Raw genomic sequence first — 20995 nt, 5'->3', positions numbered from 1 at the left:
AGTACGGGGGAAGACAACTTTAAACTTCGAAGTTACCTATTTGCCTCTTTCACTTAATCATACTGTACCAAGGCACTGTGCAGAGTAGCTAGTGCAGAGAGGCGAAATTGTGATTTTGGCAAGTGTTTGAGGGTGCTAGTGACAAAACAAGGGTGGCTGATGAAATGAAACCGCTTGGAGCTTTTGACAGGATAGTAGTTCGCTTACGTTGACGGAATCAACCAAGGGTCCGTGCTGCCCCGTGCACATTCATGGCAGCCATGTAACTGCATGGAAAACTAGGAATACACATGGAAGCTAGGAAAAACTAGGTAAGAAAAGTCGTTGACTGCATGATAAGTTGCAAGGAGCACAGGATTATGTCCAGGGCTAGCTACTGGTGTGTAAGAAGAATTAATAGGTGCTTGTACTAACTAGGTAGAAAAAAGGGAGGAGGTCAAAAAGAAGGGGGACCGTAAGACATGAAGATTCAAGAACTTCGTGATAAGCATTAGTGGTGAATCATAAGAAAAATATGTACCTGCTTACTCGAGGAGGTGGCTGAATCAGGGTCGGAAGTTCGAAATTCATGGTATTGACATGATGACTTAATGTCATTCTGAAGTTGATCGAAGGCTATACTGATTGTCTCGGTGTGACCTCCGGGAAGTTTGATAGATTACGTTCATCCTACTAGTTGTGATGATCAACATGGGACACATGGAAAGAAGCTTCGTATCAGAAGATTGGGCTGGCTTGGCAAGTTGGCGATGTACTTGCACAGACGTCGATTTAGGGTTGAGAGTTGGGCAAATCGGAACAGCATCTTTGATTTATTTTGTTCAAATGCTGTTCTTATCCGTGAATCAGTGGATCGTTTCTAGTTTCGGGGTCGATGTGGAGGTTTTTGTTTGGAGATTAAACTTCAGAAAGCCGTCTTAACGCCCTAAAACAGGCATAATCGCTATAACTGATAGGTGCTGCATCTGTAGGCTCCACATCGAATCTTGGAAAGAACTGACGAGAACTTCAAAACAAAATATCATGTTTTTGAGAATGGGAAATCCCATTGTGGAACAGATGGAAAAAATCTCGGGTGATTGCTCTGTTATCTTATCATCATAGATGTCAACCGAGGTTCTTATTGCTTTACTCGTTTTGCTAACGCTGTTCTTGATAATGCATTCTCCTCAAAAGCCTCATTATTCAAGTTTTTGAGACTAATTTTGTTTCTAGAAGAAAGTTCCCATCATAAGAAAACTCAGTTTACTGACTTCCGCCACTTGATCACACACTTAATAGACTATGTGAAAGTTAATTTTATCCTTATGACTCGCCTATCATATCATATCATGTTGATTTGTTTGCTACGTTCTCATGATCAATCATCACAAATTTAGAACTGTTCTAACTGCCTCACAGACTATAAAGATTTGCAAGAAATTTGGATAAACGTTCCTAATCTCCGACATCTCGATGATCTCACAGGAAAACAGCTAATTGCCTCTAAGACTGCATCCGTTCGTGAATGTTGATAACTTTTGAAGAGCCGGCGAAGACTTCACAGTGGGGTAGGCAAATGACCCTATTCAGTAATTCATTCCGCATTCGTCTGTGCAGTCTCAACCTCTAGACTAACTTATGTGGAGAAGAACTCTCAAACCTCCTTGATACAAGAGTCTAAATCTGTTCGGCACCAGTCCGGTATGTTGACCAATCATTATCGACGATGGATTGTTCGAGCTCTTCGTATCATTTCCGTGTTGGACATGATGACCTAGATGACCTTACAAATGGAAATCATTTCCTTGTTGCCCATCCAGATAGCCTGCTATTCTACGATAATTACTCTGAGAAAGTGTTTTGCAAATATCTCGTTGGATAAATCTATTTTCCTAGCTTTGGATCTCTTTGCCACGAGAAGTGGCCGGGATTGTGAAAGCTTGAGTGTGAGCTGGAAAGTGCAAATGTGGAGAATTGGGAAAATCTCGATGCTTAATATTTACTTTATTTCCCCCTCCGAAACCCCACGCGGGAATTGTCTGATTGAACGTCATTCTGAGATAAAATCAGAAAATTAAACAGCTATCCAATTGATTCAAAATCTTTATAGGAATAATAAAGGGGTACAACATCAATCTAAGAATTCGTCCGGAATGAACAACGAAATATTCAACGAAAGGTTATACTTTCCAAACGGCGACGGCCAGGTATTCCCCACAAGTTCGCACATTAGTATAACGGTCGCCAATAGGAACTCATACACCACAGTTTGGAACCCTAAAGCTTGTCAATAGAACATATGTTATAGGCATAAGATACTCCGTATGTTTGGTTAATGTCTATAATACAAGAAGTAGACTCCATAACGGATGACATTTTGTTACACAAACCTATATGCGATACCTAATAGGCATTTTTCAAGAACTTCATTGATTCTCAGGGGGGGGGGGGGGGGGGGGGTGTTTGTTTCGTCCCATTTTTCCATCTCTTCATTTTCCTTGTTAATGGCTTCACGGCAACCTACCAAATACCGGTATGAAGAACGGTGAAGCTGTGTGGCTTCAGCAGTAGCAGAAATGCACTCCATCACATCTCTCTCCCTCACACCTCCGTCATCTCAAAGTTATGCGGATACTCTGAAAGTCAGGAGTTGTTTTTTTCATCTTCCTGCGTTTGTTTGAAACCTCACATTTTCATCTCATCTTTCGTTATATGCTGTTCCAATGCATAAAGGGGTACAATCCTACAGATCACGCTAAAATACGATTTTGCGAGTCAGATCTACATAGGATGATTGATCACTGCCGCATTTCATGTATGCTTCGCATTGATATCTAGTAAATAACTTCAATTTCATGATTCAAACCCTACTTGTATTTCTAAATGAGGGACGGAACAATACTTCCGGGTTTGTTTTGAATCCATCCCCATGATTGATCATGAATAGATCCTATTGTTCACATAGTTTGAAACTATGTTTTCTTGGGAAAGCACTTTCCAAATCCAAACTGCATTGCTTTCTCCAATGCTACCCAAGATATCATGATCGAGTCTCAATGGTTCTCACGACGGAGTCGAAGGGCTATATTTGGCCTATCACGTAACCGTCAGCACATGGCTTCTGTAACGAGAACATTAGTCCGTCATACAAAAGAATATCGAAGGTACCACGAGACAGATCCTCCTTTCGTATCTTTCCACGAGTTTTGGCTTGCGGGAAGGAACATCATCATAAAATGGAAGCTGTAGTCCAGTTCTTCCTACGTCGAATTCTCATTAACACGGTACCAAATTAGAAATGCATAATGTTCATCAATAATCCATCATTAATTCTCCGTAGCTCCGTAGTGTAATTCTCTACTGTGACACTTTGTTTAGAGGTAAGGAAACGTCTGTCAATGTCAATTATGAATATCATGCACAAAAAAGGCCTTTGAATTGTACATCATGCATCTAAAATTCTTCAATCCAAATTGAGAAACATTCGGAGAATAAGTGTCTAGATTCGTCTAAATCGTACGATTATATCACATTCTTGACCTTTTGCAGACAGGAAAACTTTCCCCACCACCTCCATGCGTTGAGTTTTTGCATGGGAAAAACAAAATGGATCGAGTACCTAATACAGCCAAATTCTTCATGAATCTCATCAAAAGATAAATACTAGCTTTGGTCAACATTCCGTGCTTAAACCTAACTTCCGGCGTTAAACCCTGAAGACTTGGCCCTCTCGCCCTATAGTAATAGCGCCGATATCAAAATATCCCAGAAACTTCAGGATAAATACCTCCCAGCATAATAGAAAAGCCGACCAGCTGTAACCAGTCTAGTCTCTCACCCTGAAAAATCGGGGTCAGCATGGGGTGTTCATTGGTGCCAAGCCTGTGGTTCGAAACGAGTCAACAGAATATATTAGGAGCTCCCGACTTTTCGATACCACGCCAGTAAACCAAGTAAAATCTGAAGCACGACGATAGTGGAGAACTGTGGCTATGTGGAAGGATGAACAGGAATGAAATTTTCAAATACGGACTCTTTGAGCTGCCTTTTACTACGATGTATGTTTGAGATCGTGGGTCTTCAGGTACCGTGGAGTGAAAGTGGGAACGGCGGAGGAAGTGGAGAATTCTTATCAAGCATAAATGGGGAGACTTTTGATTACACTGCGATTGATATCTGTGCGAGAAGGCGCAATGAGGTATTTGGATTGGAAAATTCGTCGGTGGCTACGATTGATACGTATGCCAAGAATGATTTGATCCCTGAGTTCCCCTTCGTTGAGTGTGTGTTTACATATCAATCCAGTTTTCATCTGCTACCAAGCGTATTCAATGCTTCAAATAGTCGACAGATATTTCGGAGATAATTACTCATAATTACATCTATTACTAAATTTTGTTGGGTTCTTTGGAAAGTTTACTGTGCCCCTGGGATAGCTCCATAAGTTCCCCTTCAAACCATTAACCTCGTGGTCCCCTATAACATATTTGCAACTATCCATCCACATCACTATTCACATGTCTAATATACCCCAGGTCCATTGTTGTATTGTCACACCAAACTATAATTCAGCATTACATACGGCAATTGAGCTTTCACCAGGATCCTCCCACAAAAATCCCAAGTTTCAGTCCAGTTCGTCCTTATTGTGCCTGTACCTTGCCTTGGATTTGCTGAAGATACTCCATCCCCCATTCCAGAACCCAAACTACACATCTATTCCCCCTATTGTTCCCCCTCAGGCTTGTTTTATCGCCATCAAAAATCTCAAATAGATTTGATTGTAGTTCGTGTCTCTGACATTAAGCGGGGGGGGGGGGCGGATCTGGGTATGAGTGAGGAAGGTACCAAGTTCTTGACCCGGCCGGGGATGGAAAACTCGACGGGATGATTTAATTCAAGCCCCTCGCTAATTCTGGTACTTTTTACCGTACGCAGTTACCATATCCTATGGCTATTTAGATGATTGGGATGTATCACAGGTCACTGTGATGCGACCAGCCGCAGCTTGCAGCCTGCAAAGGAGAGCCCCCAGACCGGGTTTCCTCCTCTGTACGTGATAGTTGTACATATAACCAATGCTTAGGTATGTCTGCTGTTTATTTTGGATGAGACTTTTCGTGGCTTCATTTCGTATTCGAGGGTTTGAAGTGTGACACATACAACACTATACCTTAGTACCTTCCTCCTCCGTGATCATCTGCCGTATGGAAACATCGTGAAAATGCCCAAATCCTCCTCTCTACAACAGTTGAAAGCCATGAAACACGGCAAATGGAGATTAAAGTTCGATTTTAATTTGAATCTGACAGCTAGATCCTTCTGGCCGGTTTCCAAATCCTTCTAGATCTGTTCCTAGATCTACCTACCCATCTCTCGGTTGGTCAAACTTTGCGTGTACCGGCTAATGTGTGTGATGTGGGTGAAAAAGATTTGTGCCTTCTCGGAGTTCAGGAGACAGGGGAAGAAAGCAAAAGGTATGTGCTAGCCACAAAAGGAAGGCACGGCATATCATGTGATTACAAAGATCCCGAGGTCATTTTTACCGTTGAGGCCTTAGGCCCGATATTGTGATTACCCCTCCCACCTTCCAACCAAAATACAAACACAAACCCAGAAAGAAAGAAATCTTTGACCTTCACTGACCAACGCCAGTGAGATCAAGTTTGGTTCGGCAATCAAGATCTTTGTTCCATCCAATAGGGGTTCCCGTTACATGAATACCTTGCTCTCTATCGGACGCAGTATCATCACATCTGCACCTCGAATAGTATCAGCCCGTCAGACAACGGTGACAGCTCGTACGATGGCTACAGTTTCTACCATCAACATGCCACGTGATCCAAACACCTTGTCGAATTATAACAATTGGAGAACGAAGCATACAATCGCCGATTTGGCTATTGATTTCACGAAACAGCGAGTTCATGGCACAGTTACACTACAGCTTGAATCTATTACGGATAAGGAATCTGAAGAGATAATCCTCGATACTAGTTTTGTTGATGTGCAAAGTGTTGCAGTTGACGGGAACAAGACTGGTGAATGGACTCTCGAAAAACGCATTGAACCATTCGGCACTCCGCTTTCTGTGAAGATCCCAGGTGGAGCAGCAAAGGGTACTGTCATTGCACTCGCCATCACGCTATCAACTACCGACAAATGCACAGCTCTCCAATGGCTCACTCCCGCTCAGACCTCGAACAAAAAGTTCCCATACATGTTCTCTCAATGCCAAGCCATTCATAACCGCTCGATCTTCCCATGTCAAGACACTCCTGATGTAAAGAGCACATATGATTTCCGAATTCGCTCTCCTCTTCCCGTTCTTGCCAGTGGCTTGCCCCGTGGTGCAGGTTCATTTGTTCATGGTGAAAATGGAGAATCCGGAACTCTTCTCTACTCCTTTTACCAGGAAATCCCTATGCCATCTTATCTCTTTGCTCTCGCATCAGGTGATATTGCTACCGCATCTATTGGTCCACGTTCCCTCGTATCCACTGGTCCAGAAGAGCTCATAGGAGCTAAATGGGAGCTCGAGAGAGATACCGAGAAGTTTATTGAGACTATAGAGAAAATTGTCTATCCTTACGAATGGACCCAATACAATGTTTTGGTCTTACCACCAAGTTTCCCTTACGGTGGCATGGAGAATCCCGTGTTCACTTTTGCTACTCCTACTATTATTAGTGGGGATAGAGAGAATGTTGATGTGGTTGCTCATGAGTTGGCTCATAGTTGGAGTGGTAACTTGGTCTCCAACGCTAGTTGGGAACATTTGTAGGTTTTGAGAATTTCACAAATCCCTTTACTTGCTATCATTCTTACGAAAATGGAGAAATTTTTGCAGGTAGAAATTATTCAACTAACACGTATGTAGCTGGCTGAACGAGGGGTGGACAGTCTATTTAGAAAGAAGAATCATTGCTGCTGTTCATGGGGAAGCATACAGAGACTTTTCTTCCATTATTGGATGGAAAGCTCTTGGTAAGTCATGCTTTTGGATGCAAATTTTCGGAAGCTAATATCTACATACAGAGGATTCTGTCAAGCTCTATGGCGAAGATCATGAATTCACGAAGTTGATTGTCGATCTGAAGGGTAAGGATCCAGATGATGCCTTCAGCAGTGTTCCATATGAGAAGGTTGGTAACTCCAGGAATTTAAATTTAGGACTTGAAGTCTAACTTAGCCAGGGTTTCCACTTCCTTTACTATCTCGAGAGACTCGTGGGCAAACCATCTTGGGATAAATTCATCCCACATTATTTCACCACTTGGAAGAAAAAGTCTCTCGACTCTTATGATTTCAAGGCCACGCTTCTTGATTTCTTTGCTTCCGATTCAGCTGCTTCTAAAGCCCTCGAGTCAGTTGATTGGGATTCTTGGTTCTACAAGCCAGGTCTTCCCTCAAAGCCAGAATTTGACACAAGCTTGGTCGACAAATGCTATGCTCTAGCAAAGAAATGGGAGTCAAAGGTAAATCATGTGTTACACTACATCACTACACAGAAACTAATTCCTTCTAGGATTATACACCCTCCCCATCTGATATTGAAGGTTGGGCCGCAAACCAAGTAGTTGTTTTCCTCCAACAAGTCCAACTCTTCACTACCCCTCTCACCCCAGTTCAAAGTCAAGCAATGGGCAAGGCTTACAATCTTGTCAACACCAAAAACGTCGAACTCAGCTCCCGCTATTTCGGCGTTGGCCTGGCTGCAAAGGATGAAACAGTATATCAACCCACTGCAGAGTTGTTGGGTAAAGTTGGTAGAATGAAGTTCGTCAGAACACTTTATAGAAAATTGGTCGTCGTTGATAGGAAGTTGGCCGTCGAAACCTTTGAGAAGAACAAGGATTTCTATCATCCGATCTGTAGGGACCAAGTGGAGAAGGATTTGAAAGAGTAGAAATGAAAAGCGATAGTGTGACAAGGGAAATGTGCATAAGCGTGCAGAAAAGCGGATATCCTACCTTTGCTGTGAGTTTTTGATAATGACGCGAACAATCAATATATGTATAGCATAGCTTGTAATTGCTTAAAATAAAGTTGGTGAATGATAAGTTTTGCTACTTGTATGAGGGCTTCTAATTATCTTATGGATGTATGAAGTACATCGCGTGGTATCACATGAAATACAAAACCATCTTAACCTACCTCTTCGTACCCAATTTATCCAATAGTCCGAACTGCAGCTCAACAATATAAGGGTTTGAATGTCCAAAATCAATTAGAACATTCAAACCATCTGAGATATTGAATCTGAATTCTCATTTAGGATATGGGAACATTATAGGTAGTCAGTGTGCATTCGTTTCCTTTAATGCGTAGCTGTGGCACATGTAGCTAAGAGTGTGGATAAAGTATTTAATGCAAAGAAAGAAAATTAAAATAAAAAAGCGCAAGCAAGAGGTTGGATGGTAATTCATACACCTGCACCTCGATACCCAAGAAATTAAACAGTCGTAGATGTGCCTCAACTAAGCCATGAAACTAAAACATTCGGGAAAGCATAGGAGCACATATAATAGCCCTGCAGTCTTAGCATATTTAGTCTTGGATTACTGTTTCCTTGTACTATCTATCCTATTCATTTCTTAAGTCTTCCTCATCTCTGCTGTGCCCTTATTCCAAATTTATGGTCTTTTTTTTCTAATCAAACACTGAGACGTCCTAATCAGAAGGTCAAAGAATACTCCCCCTTGAAGTGCCACGTCCAATCCTCGTTGGTTCACGCTTTACAGTTCAAACCAATCTTAGTTTTTCAACAATTTGCAACGACCTTGGAATTGAGGAGTTATCTCAAGCTTCCTTATGACTGACTTCGCAAATATCTCCTCTATATTTTAAGAACCTTTCACGTTGACGGGTAAAGCGGGGCAAAATATGAGGAGTAGTAAAGCTAAATACACACTAGACGGCAACTAGTGTCATTCATAAAATTCACTCCGCACATCATGATCTGGACTACAGTCCCTCACTCCATCTCTCCCACTTGGAAAATTAACCCCCAAAAGATCTCTTGTAGATCAAAAGGAAGCAAAAAATGCAAAAATAAATCAAGCTTCTATGATGGGAATTGAGCCCAACGGGGGGGTCGAACCCCCAACCTTGTGATTAAGAGTCACACGCTCTACCGATTGAGCTAGCCGGGCAGGCTTTGCTTGATGGTTTGTTGAAGGCCACTTGCGTGTTTGAAGATATATTTGAGAAACTAACAGGAAAATTCTGTAAAAACTTTTCTGAGGGGGGATCAAGCGAGGTGATGGTGGGGCTAAATTTTGCGACGAAATTTTTGGTGGGGATGGGGAAGGATTTGTCTTGATCATACACGATGGCTCTCTGCAAATGATATGCCTTTCCATTAATTGTAAAACTATTTCTAAGAATACAACTACACATAGGAGAAGATTTTCTTTTCAGGGAAATTTCCCTAGGATAATCTGTCGTGATGAGGCTGTGTTGCGAAATACTTACAACTCTACGATACTCACTCGGTACTCTTTGACCTATTGTCGCATGAATAAGTATTCATTATTGTCGCATCGAAGTATATTGTCATTTTACCTTTGGTATTCGTGTCTTCTATTCTTGAATGCTCATCATCACTCCCTTCCTACCAATACATTTCCCTCTTCCTTTATTCATTTCCTTATCTAATCCTGCACATAAGATCTGAGAAGGCTAGTATTGAAAGATCACAGTTTTTCTTCCCAATTTACTTCATATCCGCTCTCATGGTGTTCTCTAATGATCCTCTTGTTCCACATATCATTTCGAGAAGATTCGAAATTGACATCTTGGTGGCGAATTTGGGGTTTGCATGTCTTAGTATTCGGAATCTCTGGAGAATTCGATACATTCCCACTCCAGACCTGGGGTGACAGGATTCAAGAAGATACTTTGTTGCATATCTGCAAATTCCGGAACTAGTTAGAGGGAGTGAGAAAACCAGAGTTCATGCTAGGAATATTCTACTCAGGTTTGTACTTCGGCGATTTTGACCAGAAGAATATATCCTGAAGATAGGAATAGGTGGAAGCTCAATGTGAACATTCCCAATTGCTTCAGAGAGCTTTAGATTCATTCGTGAGTTTCACATAAGTAGTGAGTTCCAAATCGTTTCTTCTTAGAGGAAAAAAGGTACTTATCATCGCAGGATTATAGTCCTTACCATCGGAATCTTTGGCCTTGGATTATGATCCACGAAAGTGAGAATCGGTATGGTAATCTCAGCACTTATACACAACCCAGTAACAAGAAGTAAACAATCCACGAAAAACATATCCACTATTCTATGATATACAATTACGGGACTCGAAATTGCCAGCGCGGTTTTTCATCGGATACAAATCCTGTTGGTACGAGAAGGATACGGAAAACGTAGCACCCACGAATTGCGTAGGTCCTGTATGTCTAATTGTATTCTATCTAAAGAGCTAGCTACGTATTGAAAGTAGTAAGCCTTATATAGACTTACTGAAAGAGCTAGTCTTTTTCGCATTCGCTTAGAGCTTAAGTACAGTAGCTATATTAAAGTGGTAATTGAATTGAAGTCATTCACTTCGTTCACACAAATCCATTGATCAAACTTCGTCGCGATGATCTCATCTCATCGTTCCAATTTCCAAAACGAGGCACGAATATAACCAATCCAGTCTGCAATCACTCTGAATTGTCCGAGGAATCTCAGTGCTCTTGAGGATCCAAGAATCCTGAAAGTATATCACCACGTGCTCCACATGGAATCCCCTCGCTTCTGTCCATTTAAATAAAAACTGTGTACATAAACCTACAAACACGATTTGCTGTCACATACGACCATAGACTGAAGAGAATTGGGCATCCCGTCCGCTCTGCCATACACAAGCTTCAGATCGGTGGATTAGTAGTTGGGTGGGTGACCACCAGCGAATCCCCACTGTTGTATGTTTTCTTTTTGCCTTTTGCCGGCACGTCTTTCAGGAAATCAAGAATATCGTGAGAGCAACTACAAGTCATTTTTTGGGAATGTGTCTTTGATATGATATCACAGTGTAAAATGTAGGGACAGGAGTTTAGGATAAGAATTGAATCAAATGGAGTTTATTTAGTTTGTACAGACTAGACTTAAACAAGCTATTTTATCCTTCTACTGTAACGCTCCTTTGCTAATATTTAGAGATGGATGGCATCTACCATGAACAACTAGTGCTCGTTGCTGTCAAACAACACTGCAAAATTTCTATCACTCTTCAGTCGATTTCTAATCTTTAAATTTAAACCCTAGTTGTCGTATCTCGTCTTTATCTGTTGGCGAGCAATCTCCTATTGAACTCACAGGTTCTGGATGATCTGAGCTGTCTCCGAAAGAGGGCCACTATGGCCGACTAAAGCTATTCAGATTAATTGGTCCATTTGACATGGAATCTGCTTAGAATTTCCAGTATTCGTTCGAAAAATAGGGCCGGGTTTGTTGTGAAACACAAAGACTTTGATAACAAAAGCTCTTATTCAACAACGCCTTTAGAAGTAATGTTTTTGATTAACTCTCCCGCATCATCGCGTGTCCGGTTCGAAGTCCAGGCTACCAAGAAAATCAAGTCCATGCTGATATAATCCGCCGCTGAATGCTAACAGTTCGAATGTGAAATTGGTATGCAATCTTGAATGCCGTCTACCATTCACCCTTTCCGCATAGGATGCACGTTCAAAAACAGGTCATCTATGGTATCCTGAGGGATATTTCCATCGTCATCTACCTTTGTACTCTTGCTAAATTCACTCACGCCTCGTACGTCATCTTTAACATCATTGTCCCGTTCGATTGCACTTGAAGCTCCCCGAACTGCCACACGACCGTTAGCTTATAGCTCTAGAATCTTCTATAAAATTCATAACATACATACGGAAAGTAATGATCTCTTCTTATTCTTCTCCTTCTTCTTCTTCTTCTTCTTGGAATGGTACACCTTGTAGGGTGGATATTCTGTCCAATTTCCTAAAGCGCCGGCTCGCGAATATATGATTTCTTCACACTCCTCTTGTAGGCCATACTTCAAACAAGCGATCGTATCCTTGAAATCTTGCAACGTGATTCCAAAATGATCGAACGTACTTAGCTTTTCCAAGTAAATAAAAACAGAAAAGCATATCATGAGCCCGAAGAAACGATAATAGGGGGTAAAGTCTTTGTGATGAGTGGTACTACAGTATTCGGTAGATGATGGAAGAGCGACAGGTGCCGAGACAACCGCATCAACGACAGCAATAGAAGTTGTTACTGCCCAGATGCTTGCTTGATGCGTTACAATGTCAAGTGTCTCTGTTGGAGGCATTTTGAAGGAGCCAACAGTTTCTTCTGTCGAGTTTTAAACAATTCGGCGAAAATGTTAATCTCTTTGTCGACCAGGTTTCTGTTAAAACCCGTGTTAATGATCAATGATCCGATTGTGATATTTCAATTCTGATACCACAAACTGCCAAGATGCGAGCCGTTTACTGAATTCTTTGTTCATTTACATGTTAGAAAAACCGAGAACACTGTGGTTATGGAAGCATGGATAATTTACTCAAATTTATTTGATGTCAGTCTCCCAAGAAATGGTGGTATCGATACTCTTACTGGAAATGAAATGGTTTTTTATTTACCCGTTTATGAGAGACGCTAGTTTTTAGATTTGCGACGGACTGAAATTTAATGACGTATTGGTTATTTCTGAAAATGGTGCTCAACCGGGCAATCGTGAACCTTGTTTATCGCCAAGGGCTGTATGTGACACACTGGTCTCGGTTAGTAATGTCTATCATAGCAGGAATTTGAAAGGTGTGAGAAGACTTACTAGAATAAGACGTATTCCATGTATTCTTCCTCTATTCTCCAAATTGTAGAGATTCGTTGGAATCAGAGAAGCTTTATAAGTTGATTGAGAAGAGCTTCGTGTGATCCGGATCACTGACTTTGGTTGGTGCTCTGCATAAGGGTATTTCATGTGATGGTTGAGACGAGAAAGTCGAGAGATAATCTCCATGTCGAATTTCAAGGTTTATACCTGGTCGGATATAACATTGCGAATGCACCAGATGAATTTAGACCAATCTTTCGCCTAAATAGCCGAAAACCTCCAAGGCTCGCAATATACCCCAAGATTCTATTCATGAAGGAAAAATCGGTCTATCCTGGGGAAGATTTCTTGTGCAGCCGCAGAGGGAAAAGAATTTGTACACAAACCATGAGAAAGCCGGGTTGAGGGCTGAAAGGATTTTAGACTCATATAGGAAAGTACCGAGTTTCTGATGCCTCTATTCTTCAAAGAAAAAAATAATAATAATAACCAAGCAGTATCGATAGGTGGTGTTTAGGTTGTCTGAACGGATGGCCGAGTATGTTGGGAAAAGTTTGCCAAAGGGAGACTTATTCGATTGCTATTCCATATACAAATACCAATATCGCCTATCGCATATCGCCAGCCAAACGCTAAAAAATTGAGGTGGTGTCGTCGATTGGTAGATTATCTCAACAGTCTTTAATGGCAAAGAGCGAATGGATAACAAATACCGAGACGCGCATATTAGCTGGAGCATTTGTCTGAGTGGAGCAAGAATGAGGTGACTTTTCGGAACTATAAGTTGGCTGGCTGATTGGCTGATTTGCGACAGTTACTTGGCGCCCTCCCTAGGTATGTATCCTTCCTACCTGGTTCGCTTAGGCACTGGAACGTGTTGGCATGTTAATCGTTATCTCAATGGGAGATTTCACACATGCACCGAGACTTCTAAAAGATATATAGAAACTCCCTGTCCTCTGATGCCTTAGTATGTTTGCCGTTTCATGTCCTGTTTGATTGTCACCTTTAATTCGTGATTTTCACCACAGTCGAAAGACGGGCTAGTTCTCTAGTATCGGTTGGCTGAAAAGTGGTTTGAAACCGCATGTGTACCGTCGGCCATATAGGTCAAGTGTCTCATTCAACTTTTCGACTCACAATCCTTTTCGCTTTTTTTATATATAAAAAAGCAAAGCTTTTTGATAAAGCTTTTATAATGTAATAGAGAAAAGATTTCTTCCTTTTTCCAATTTTCTAGTTTTCTTAATCTGATTTAAAATAGTACAAATTTTAACATTTAAAACATTTAAATCGTTCTAAGTATTCGAATCATTTATTGCTATAGCAAATTACTCTCATACCCCTCAAATGTTATTTAGTCATTCTTATACCCTAAAATTAAAAGAGAATTTACTCTTACATCTCTTAGATTTTATGATAAGGAAGTGAATATAGTGAAAAATTTCAATTCGATGACTATTATATTATGATTTTGAATAAATATGAAAGAGATTATTTTTTTGAATTAAATTAATTAGTTTCTTAAATAGAATATTATTTGATATTTTAAATCTTTTATTATAGATAGATTCTATAGTAAGTAGTGGGAGAGTTGATGTTATAATGAAATGATCAGGTTCTATAATGAGGAGGTAGAATCCATTACAGAATTTGAGGGGCATGAGAGTAAATACTTTTTCAATTTTAGGATATGAGAGTAATTTGCTATTATTACTAATCAAAATTAATAATAGAAAAGTTGAAAAGCTGAATGAGACACTTAATCTATATGACCGACCGTACATGTGGGGCTCGCTTGGAGATCAGGAGTTCGCAAAAATTCACCATCGTCGATTAGTCCTGTCTTGAGTGAGACGTTGATATGTGAAAAACGGTAGCATCTGGATCCGAGAGACTAAAAGCCATGATTTCAGGTACCCATTAACCTTGTCTTGTGCTCTCATACTCCATTTCAATGTCACAGGCATATCTGTGTTTTGCAGCGTGGGGAGAGACAATCTGACAAAACGGACAAACTGATTGTCATGACCCAATTCGAACAGTGACGAATTATGTGACCTAATATTTCTTCAAGGAGATAAAGAAAAATCTGGCGTGAACGCAGGAATCGTGGCTTGATGTATTAATTCGAATGGGACGTTCGATTGACGGTTTCTGGCTTGAAGACAGGAGATAAGGTTTGAGAGGTAGCATCTAATCCCGGAAGACGACTAGATTATTGAAGTTGATGATGAATAGTGGAGTTGAGGTGTCCAATCCAAAGATGTAATCAGATTGTTGAGATCGGTCTTCGAACAACAGAAAGTGAGGTGGATGAGCTGTGGTGTCTTGTCCAAAGATACAATCGGGTCATCTGAATCTAGTCTCAATAAAAAAAAATGAGGTGTGAGCTTGAGAGCTAAGATGTCTAGTTTGAAGAGAAAATAGGAAGACAATTTGGATATTGTGAACCTAGCCGCTAGGATGATTCCAGGACGAAATTGGATGGTCAGAATCTGATTCAAACAATGGAATGGATCATGAGTTTGAAGACACATTAGAGTGTTTTGTTTAAAGGGCAGTAATTTTGTAGTCTAATTCGCTCGTGTAGTCTTTGGGAGCTTTGATTGAGGTTTTGGTGGTTCGGTTGACGAGACCGACTAATGATCTTCTGAGCTTTATGCTAACTATAGCGCTCTCGGGAATTAGACTGGATAGTGATCCATTAGAATTCCGCCTGCTCTGCTCGAGTGGATTTTTCGTCTAGTTTGAGTTGAAACTCTCAAAATGACGATATTGCTGTGCGGTGGTGTTCGTTACAACACATCTGCAATGGTGTTTTTTTTGGTTGGCCCACTTTCTGAGTTGGTCCCATACTCAACCCAGTGCTGATAGTATACCATTGGCACGTGAATGATATCAGATGAGGGTTCATTGCAAATCTCTGCAATACGATACCAGATACTCAATTGAGCTAAAGACCTTTAATTTGTTGGCCCGCGCGAAGAACATGTTAACTTCATATGTTTTTGGAACTTTTAAGGTAAAAGTTTAGGAAGGGTTTCGAGATAATCATTATAGCTCTACAGACATTCTGCTACATCGATTTAAAAGACTGTGGAAGAGAACGAATATTTTCTGCGGGTTATCAAAGTCAATGACAAGGAAGAGAGAGTAGTGGAACATGACCTACCGACAATGAAAACTAAATTAGAAATGTACAGCAATGATAACGTGGAAAGAGACTATCCTTGAATTTGAATTAGATATTTCTCTTTGGAAATTACAAATCAACAGATCAAGTCAGAAAACATGGATTTCCAAATGACATCAAATTTTGCACCAACAACAGACTTCTAGTCTATCTCCTATGTTTCAGCGGATGAACCCTTCCTCTTTCTTTCTCTTCACAGTATAAAAAAAAAGGGGGGGGGGGGGGCGTTTACAATTCCAAACTACCTCAAGCACGCTGTACCGAGATAACAAGAAGAATAAGGGATATTAGCATCCTAGACTAAAGATCCATACGATTTCTTTCACCCCAAACCCACCCTCAGAGTACTAGTCCCTTCGAAAGCAACAAGTCCCATACTTTACAGCCCAGAATCCATGCATCAAACCATTCACCAAAAGCACACCCCAACTTGCACTGTTTATAAGCTTAAGCGGATAGAAAGAAAACCCAACAACTACCAAATTACAGCCCTAAGCAAATACGAAAGAGACTGCTCTTTTAACAAGTATCCCTTATATAAGTAAGGACTGCTACTTCCTGTACATAGATAGCTAGCTCTTGAGACAGCATACGGTATTTGATATTTAGGACCTACGATAGTAGGTGTTACGTCATCCGCATTCTTCTTATATAGATAGATATTAATCCAAACACCACCTATACAAAAACAATATACTTACCAGATCTCTGATCTTTATACCCCCTCTATACTTTTCATCATCTTCTTCTCCATTCCCGGATTAATTCCTTTCTCATCCACTCTTCACTCTTTACTCTCCTCTATTCCGCGAGGTACACTATACCATAGCATACCATCACCGCATCACACTATAGAGCAGAACCAACATTCACGTCAATCTCACTCATACATACATACATACATAGTATATACCGACTCTACTCCCTACTATCTCCCTACTACCCACTCTACTCCGTAACAATAACAATAACGATAACCACCCATCCATTCCATGTGTCCACCACCTCACACCTCAGCACATTCTATCTATTCTCTCCCCTACTGCAGAAGCAAGATCTACATCAATACCCCCCTCCCCTATAGTCACCAATGCTCTCTATATTACTTGCCTTACCACGCCCTACCATCCAAGAATGCTCCCCCCTCCCCTTTCAGATCCCCTCTTAGACCCCCTCCATCCTACATAACATCACTCATACACTCATACACTCACTCAGAATCCAAAACCCAAACCCCAAAAGTCATCCATCCATCCATAATTCCAACCACTCATAAAATAAAATTAACACACACAGATAAACATACCCTCACCCCTCTCATTCGAAACCTCTAAAATGGACTTTCACATTTGATTCACAGAAAATCGTTCATTCATCGGGGAAAAAAAATCAATCTCGGCAACCATCTCATTTCATTTCAAAGTCATCCATTCATTCTCATTTTCATATGTATCCATCCATGCACGCACGCATGCAAATATCCATCCATATCATCATTCTCGCCAGCGAGCTCTTAACAAGCTCCCCAAATTTAGAGAAGAGACTGGTCTATCTAGACTAAATGTCCATATAAAAATAGACTACGAACTGAGGGAAGAATATCCTATCCCCCGCCAACCCTACCGAGGTGAAGAAGTATAGAAAAAAAGTGAAGAAAAAAAAGAAGTATATCCACCACCTAATTCTCCAAATCTACACCAAACGCATCAATCATATGATTCAACCACATTATTCCACCCGAATTCCCAACTAATATCTCCCCAAGAATTATTATCCCAATTCGATATGACTCCATATCAAATGCATTTCTCTCAAATATTCAACCAGATCTATGTTTCCTAGCCAATTGCGCAATTATTCAATAATAGGATCTTCACCAAGGACCCCTGCCGATGCAACACCATCCTCTTTCTTTTGAGCTCCTGCGCCACCAAAAGCCCATCCCATCCAACTAGCTCTCTTAGCCTTCGTTTTATCCTCTTCTTCTTTATCCTGAACCAATTGTAATGGTTTTGGTTTATTACCCGCAAATTTTCTCGCCTCTTTTCGTGGAGGACTATTAGTACTGGGCGGTGTACTGACCTCACCGCTATCTCCGCTTATACTACTACTTTCGCTCTTGAGACCCGGGAAATTACCCGCAGTGGGTACTTGACCTAAGGAAGGATGGCGAGAAGTGGGTTTACCGGCCATGGGACCAGTCCCGAAAAAGGTTTGCGAGTGTCGAGGAGTTTGGGGTCCATGGAGGGGTGGTGAGGTTTGGCCGCCTCTATACATTTGATTAACAATTGAAGCTCCACCGCCTGTATATTGTTCTGATTTAGGACGAACTCCTTGTCGAACACTTGATGAACGGCCAACTCCGAATGGTATACTAGGTGCTGTTTCGGGATCTTGATTGAGAGTTCCATGGCTCATTGGCATAACAGATTGAGGTCTTGGTTTGCGACTTCCCATAGCTACAGTCTTCGCACGTTGAAGAATAGATGCGCCACTAGCTTGCTCTTTTGGTGGAGGTGGAGGAAGGTCTTTATCCTTATTAACGGGTCCCTTAGCATCTCCAGATTTGAAGTCCGAATCAAGAATGGTTTCAAAATCTTGGTGTTGTAGGAGTCGTTCAATGATTTTGTTGATATATAATGTTAAAGCTTTATTCTGGTCCTTGGCAGATTTTAATTCGGCTTCAAGACGACGGTGTTGATCACTTTCGCCTTCGTTGTCGTTAAGTTCGGAAAGTTCATCTGCGAGAGAAGCTCCTGGTGATCGACCCTCCAAAGCATTCAGCGCATCGGCGTTGGATGATGAACCCATGTATTCAAAATGATCCTTTGAGAAATCGCCGTTCAGTGTCTTTTCTTGTAAAAGTAATTGGAAGCTCTCGTTATCTTCCATCAATCTTGCATTCGTCATACGTGCTTCCAACAGTAATTTTTCGACCTCTTGCATTCTTCCACCTCCCATATTCTCGGATTCTACCAATTTGATTTGAGCTTCTGCCAATTCTAACCGCAAGGATTCAATGAGTCTGTCTTTCTGAAGAAGTAATTTGGAATTGTTGCGAGAGTCGCTGCGGTTTAAGCCGGATGGCGGAGCGAATTGGCCATTTTCGACACCTGGGGAGGTATTGTTTGCTTTCAAATGTTAGCATAATCAATTATCAAATGACAAGTCTAGCAACTTACAACGCCTAGACAATCGTGACTCTTCATCCGACGAAGATCTTTGCGATAGAGAATCCTTCAATCGCTGAATGATTGTTTGCATTTCCTCCTCTCGATTCGCCATTTCTTCTCTCTCCTTTGTCATGGAACTTCTCTCGGCTTCATAGATTGATTCCATCTCCCTCTTTTGTCGAAGAGCGTCTCTCTTTTCATTTTGTAGAGTTTCTAATTTCTCCTCGTTCTCATGTAGACGGTCCTCCAATTTCCCTTGATCCTGTAGAGCTTCATCTAATCTTGACTGGAGAACTTGAGCTTGCTTTTGGAATTGCTCAGATATGGTTTCTGTTTTACGTAGTCTCTCCTTCAAATCATCCAAAAGAGCAATATTCTCAGCCCTAGCGTCATCATCCGCAACAGATGGTACACTGTTTGAACTCAGGTTGGATGCACCAGCGCCCGGTCGTTGCATGGCAGCTCGTGCGGATAATGGGGTGCCACTGCGTATTGAACGACTTCGTGCGTGTGTTCCGTTTGTAGTAGGGGAAGAATCTTTTGTTGGTGAACGTGTTGCAGCTCTACTTGGAATACCGGTACTTGAAGTATCTGATGACGTTCTGCGACCAGCTCCTAAAGATACTGGGGGTTTTTTGGTAGCTGTTGACATTGTGCTTGCTGCGTATCCTGAAGGAGGGTATTAAGCAAATAGCGAAACAGTGATTTCGTAATGAATAATTGATGTGAAACGTATGCTCGTTAAAGGGGAATGGAGAGGATGCAGCAATATAGTAGTGAAAGTTCAGTAATCTGGAGGATTCAGGATCATTTGGTGTGTTGCATGAATGTTGAGTGTTTGAATAAATTTGTATCGTTGCTGAGTGAGCTATTCTTGGAGGTTTCGTGGTTGTATGGTTGTATGGTTGGTTGTTGGGTCAGATCGAAGGGTGGCTCAGTTTCTCAGTTTCTCAGTTCCTCGGCTCCTCTGTTGATGTGTACGCCGCTGCAGTTCGGTCTGTGGATATGGAGGCTTTGTCCAGAGGCTTGGTCTCTTTTATCGTGGTCGTTTGCCACTGCTACGACAGTATAAGAGGGCAACTTTAAGATTTGCGATCAAGTCGATGTTTGACTTGTGATTCAGGTGAATTTACATACAGGAAGAATGCGGTATGGTATGGCAAGGTCAGGCAAGATGCGGTGCGATAAGATTTCGTTATGTATCTTGTTCAACATATACCGGATGTGGCAACCGCCCTAATGTACATGTGTGAACGGTTGATGCGCTTGAGGACAAAAAAGACTGGGTAGCGGGATGATATCGTTGGACAGAGGAGACGATGGGCTTGCATTGATTTTCTGATCAGGAGATGCAAAACAGCAGGGGAAGGGCACGATGTCGCGGGAGCTGTGGCTGTATCTGTGTCTGTATCTGCGTCTGTACCGGCAGCTGAAGGATGTGATGGAGCGAAGGGTATGTAGACAGGCACGCAGTCCTTTGCGTGTACGGCAGCGAAGGATGATTCCAAGGATCTAGGGGTTCAGGAAAGGGAGGGAAGCAGCTGCTGTTTTCTATACGTGTCCAAGCCCCTTGTTGTTGATATTATTACTATCATTATTGCCATTATTGTCATTATCATTATCATTATCATTTGTATTGTATAATTGTTTGTTGTGTGTTGTGTGTTGTCTGCAAAGCCGTTCTCAGGTCAACTCCTATCCTGATTAATCTATAAAACTCTGGCTTCGATATTCATTACGGTGCCTGGATACGGTCTGGAATTCTCCATGACTAGCAAATCGCGGGCTGTTCTCAAATTTCCATATGGCCAATTCACAAG

The 20995-nt window shown here is 41.4% G+C and overlaps 3 protein-coding genes across 3 annotated transcripts; 1 reads left to right on the top strand and 2 right to left on the bottom strand.

Annotated features, from left to right (window-relative positions):
- The first annotated feature begins 5554 nt into the window (after window positions 1–5554).
- Bclap2 lies at window positions 5555–8152 on the top strand. Its single transcript, XM_001551758.2, has 5 exons — window positions 5555–6762; window positions 6863–6969; window positions 7021–7127; window positions 7179–7460; window positions 7511–8152. Exons 1-5 carry the CDS (start codon window positions 5699–5701, stop codon window positions 7889–7891), a joined length of 1941 nt encoding a protein of 646 aa, XP_001551808.2. The 5' UTR covers window positions 5555–5698; the 3' UTR covers window positions 7892–8152.
- Window positions 8153–11252: 3100 nt separating this feature from the next.
- On the bottom strand, window positions 11253–12435 carry BCIN_09g05620 (hypothetical protein). Its single transcript, XM_001551760.2, has 2 exons — window positions 11867–12435; window positions 11253–11809 (listed from the first exon to the last, which is right to left on the bottom strand). The coding sequence occupies exons 1-2, from the start codon at window positions 12297–12299 to the stop codon at window positions 11646–11648; spliced, it is 597 nt and encodes a 198-aa protein (XP_001551810.1). The 5' UTR covers window positions 12300–12435; the 3' UTR covers window positions 11253–11645.
- A 4962-nt stretch (window positions 12436–17397) lies between these two features.
- On the bottom strand, window positions 17398–20738 carry BCIN_09g05610 (hypothetical protein). The gene is made up of 2 exons (XM_001551762.2): window positions 19185–20738; window positions 17398–19133 (listed from the first exon to the last, which is right to left on the bottom strand). The coding sequence occupies exons 1-2, from the start codon at window positions 19825–19827 to the stop codon at window positions 17857–17859; spliced, it is 1920 nt and encodes a 639-aa protein (XP_001551812.1). The 5' UTR covers window positions 19828–20738; the 3' UTR covers window positions 17398–17856.
- Between the last annotated feature and the right edge of the window lie 257 nt (window positions 20739–20995).

The sequence above is a fragment of the Botrytis cinerea genome, chromosome 9 (assembly GCF_000143535.2).
Source record: "Botrytis cinerea B05.10 chromosome 9, complete sequence".
Lineage (NCBI taxonomy): Eukaryota > Fungi > Ascomycota > Leotiomycetes > Helotiales > Sclerotiniaceae > Botrytis > Botrytis cinerea.
The sequence above is the reverse complement of the archived record's forward strand: the minus strand, read 5'-3'. Positions and strand labels throughout refer to the sequence as shown.

Bases quoted from the DNA above. Each gene is read 5' to 3' on its own strand.
- Bclap2 (XM_001551758.2), top strand. From the start codon at position 5,699: ATGAATACCTTGCTCTCTATCGGACGCAGTATCATCACATCTGCACCT. The intron at 6,970-7,020 runs GTAAGTCATGCT...ATCTACATACAG, and splicing joins TATTGGATGGAAAGCTCTTG to AGGATTCTGTCAAGCTCTAT. The intron at 7,128-7,178 runs GTTGGTAACTCC...TAACTTAGCCAG, and splicing joins GCAGTGTTCCATATGAGAAG to GGTTTCCACTTCCTTTACTA.
- BCIN_09g05620 (XM_001551760.2), bottom strand. From the start codon at position 12,299: ATGCCTCCAACAGAGACACTTGACATTGTAACGCATCAAGCAAGCATC. The intron at 11,810-11,866 runs GTATGTTATGAA...GTCGTGTGGCAG, and splicing joins GAGATCATTACTTTCCGTAT to TTCGGGGAGCTTCAAGTGCA.
- BCIN_09g05610 (XM_001551762.2), bottom strand. From the start codon at position 19,827: ATGTCAACAGCTACCAAAAAACCCCCAGTATCTTTAGGAGCTGGTCGC. The intron at 19,134-19,184 runs GTAAGTTGCTAG...AACATTTGAAAG, and splicing joins GTCACGATTGTCTAGGCGTT to CAAACAATACCTCCCCAGGT.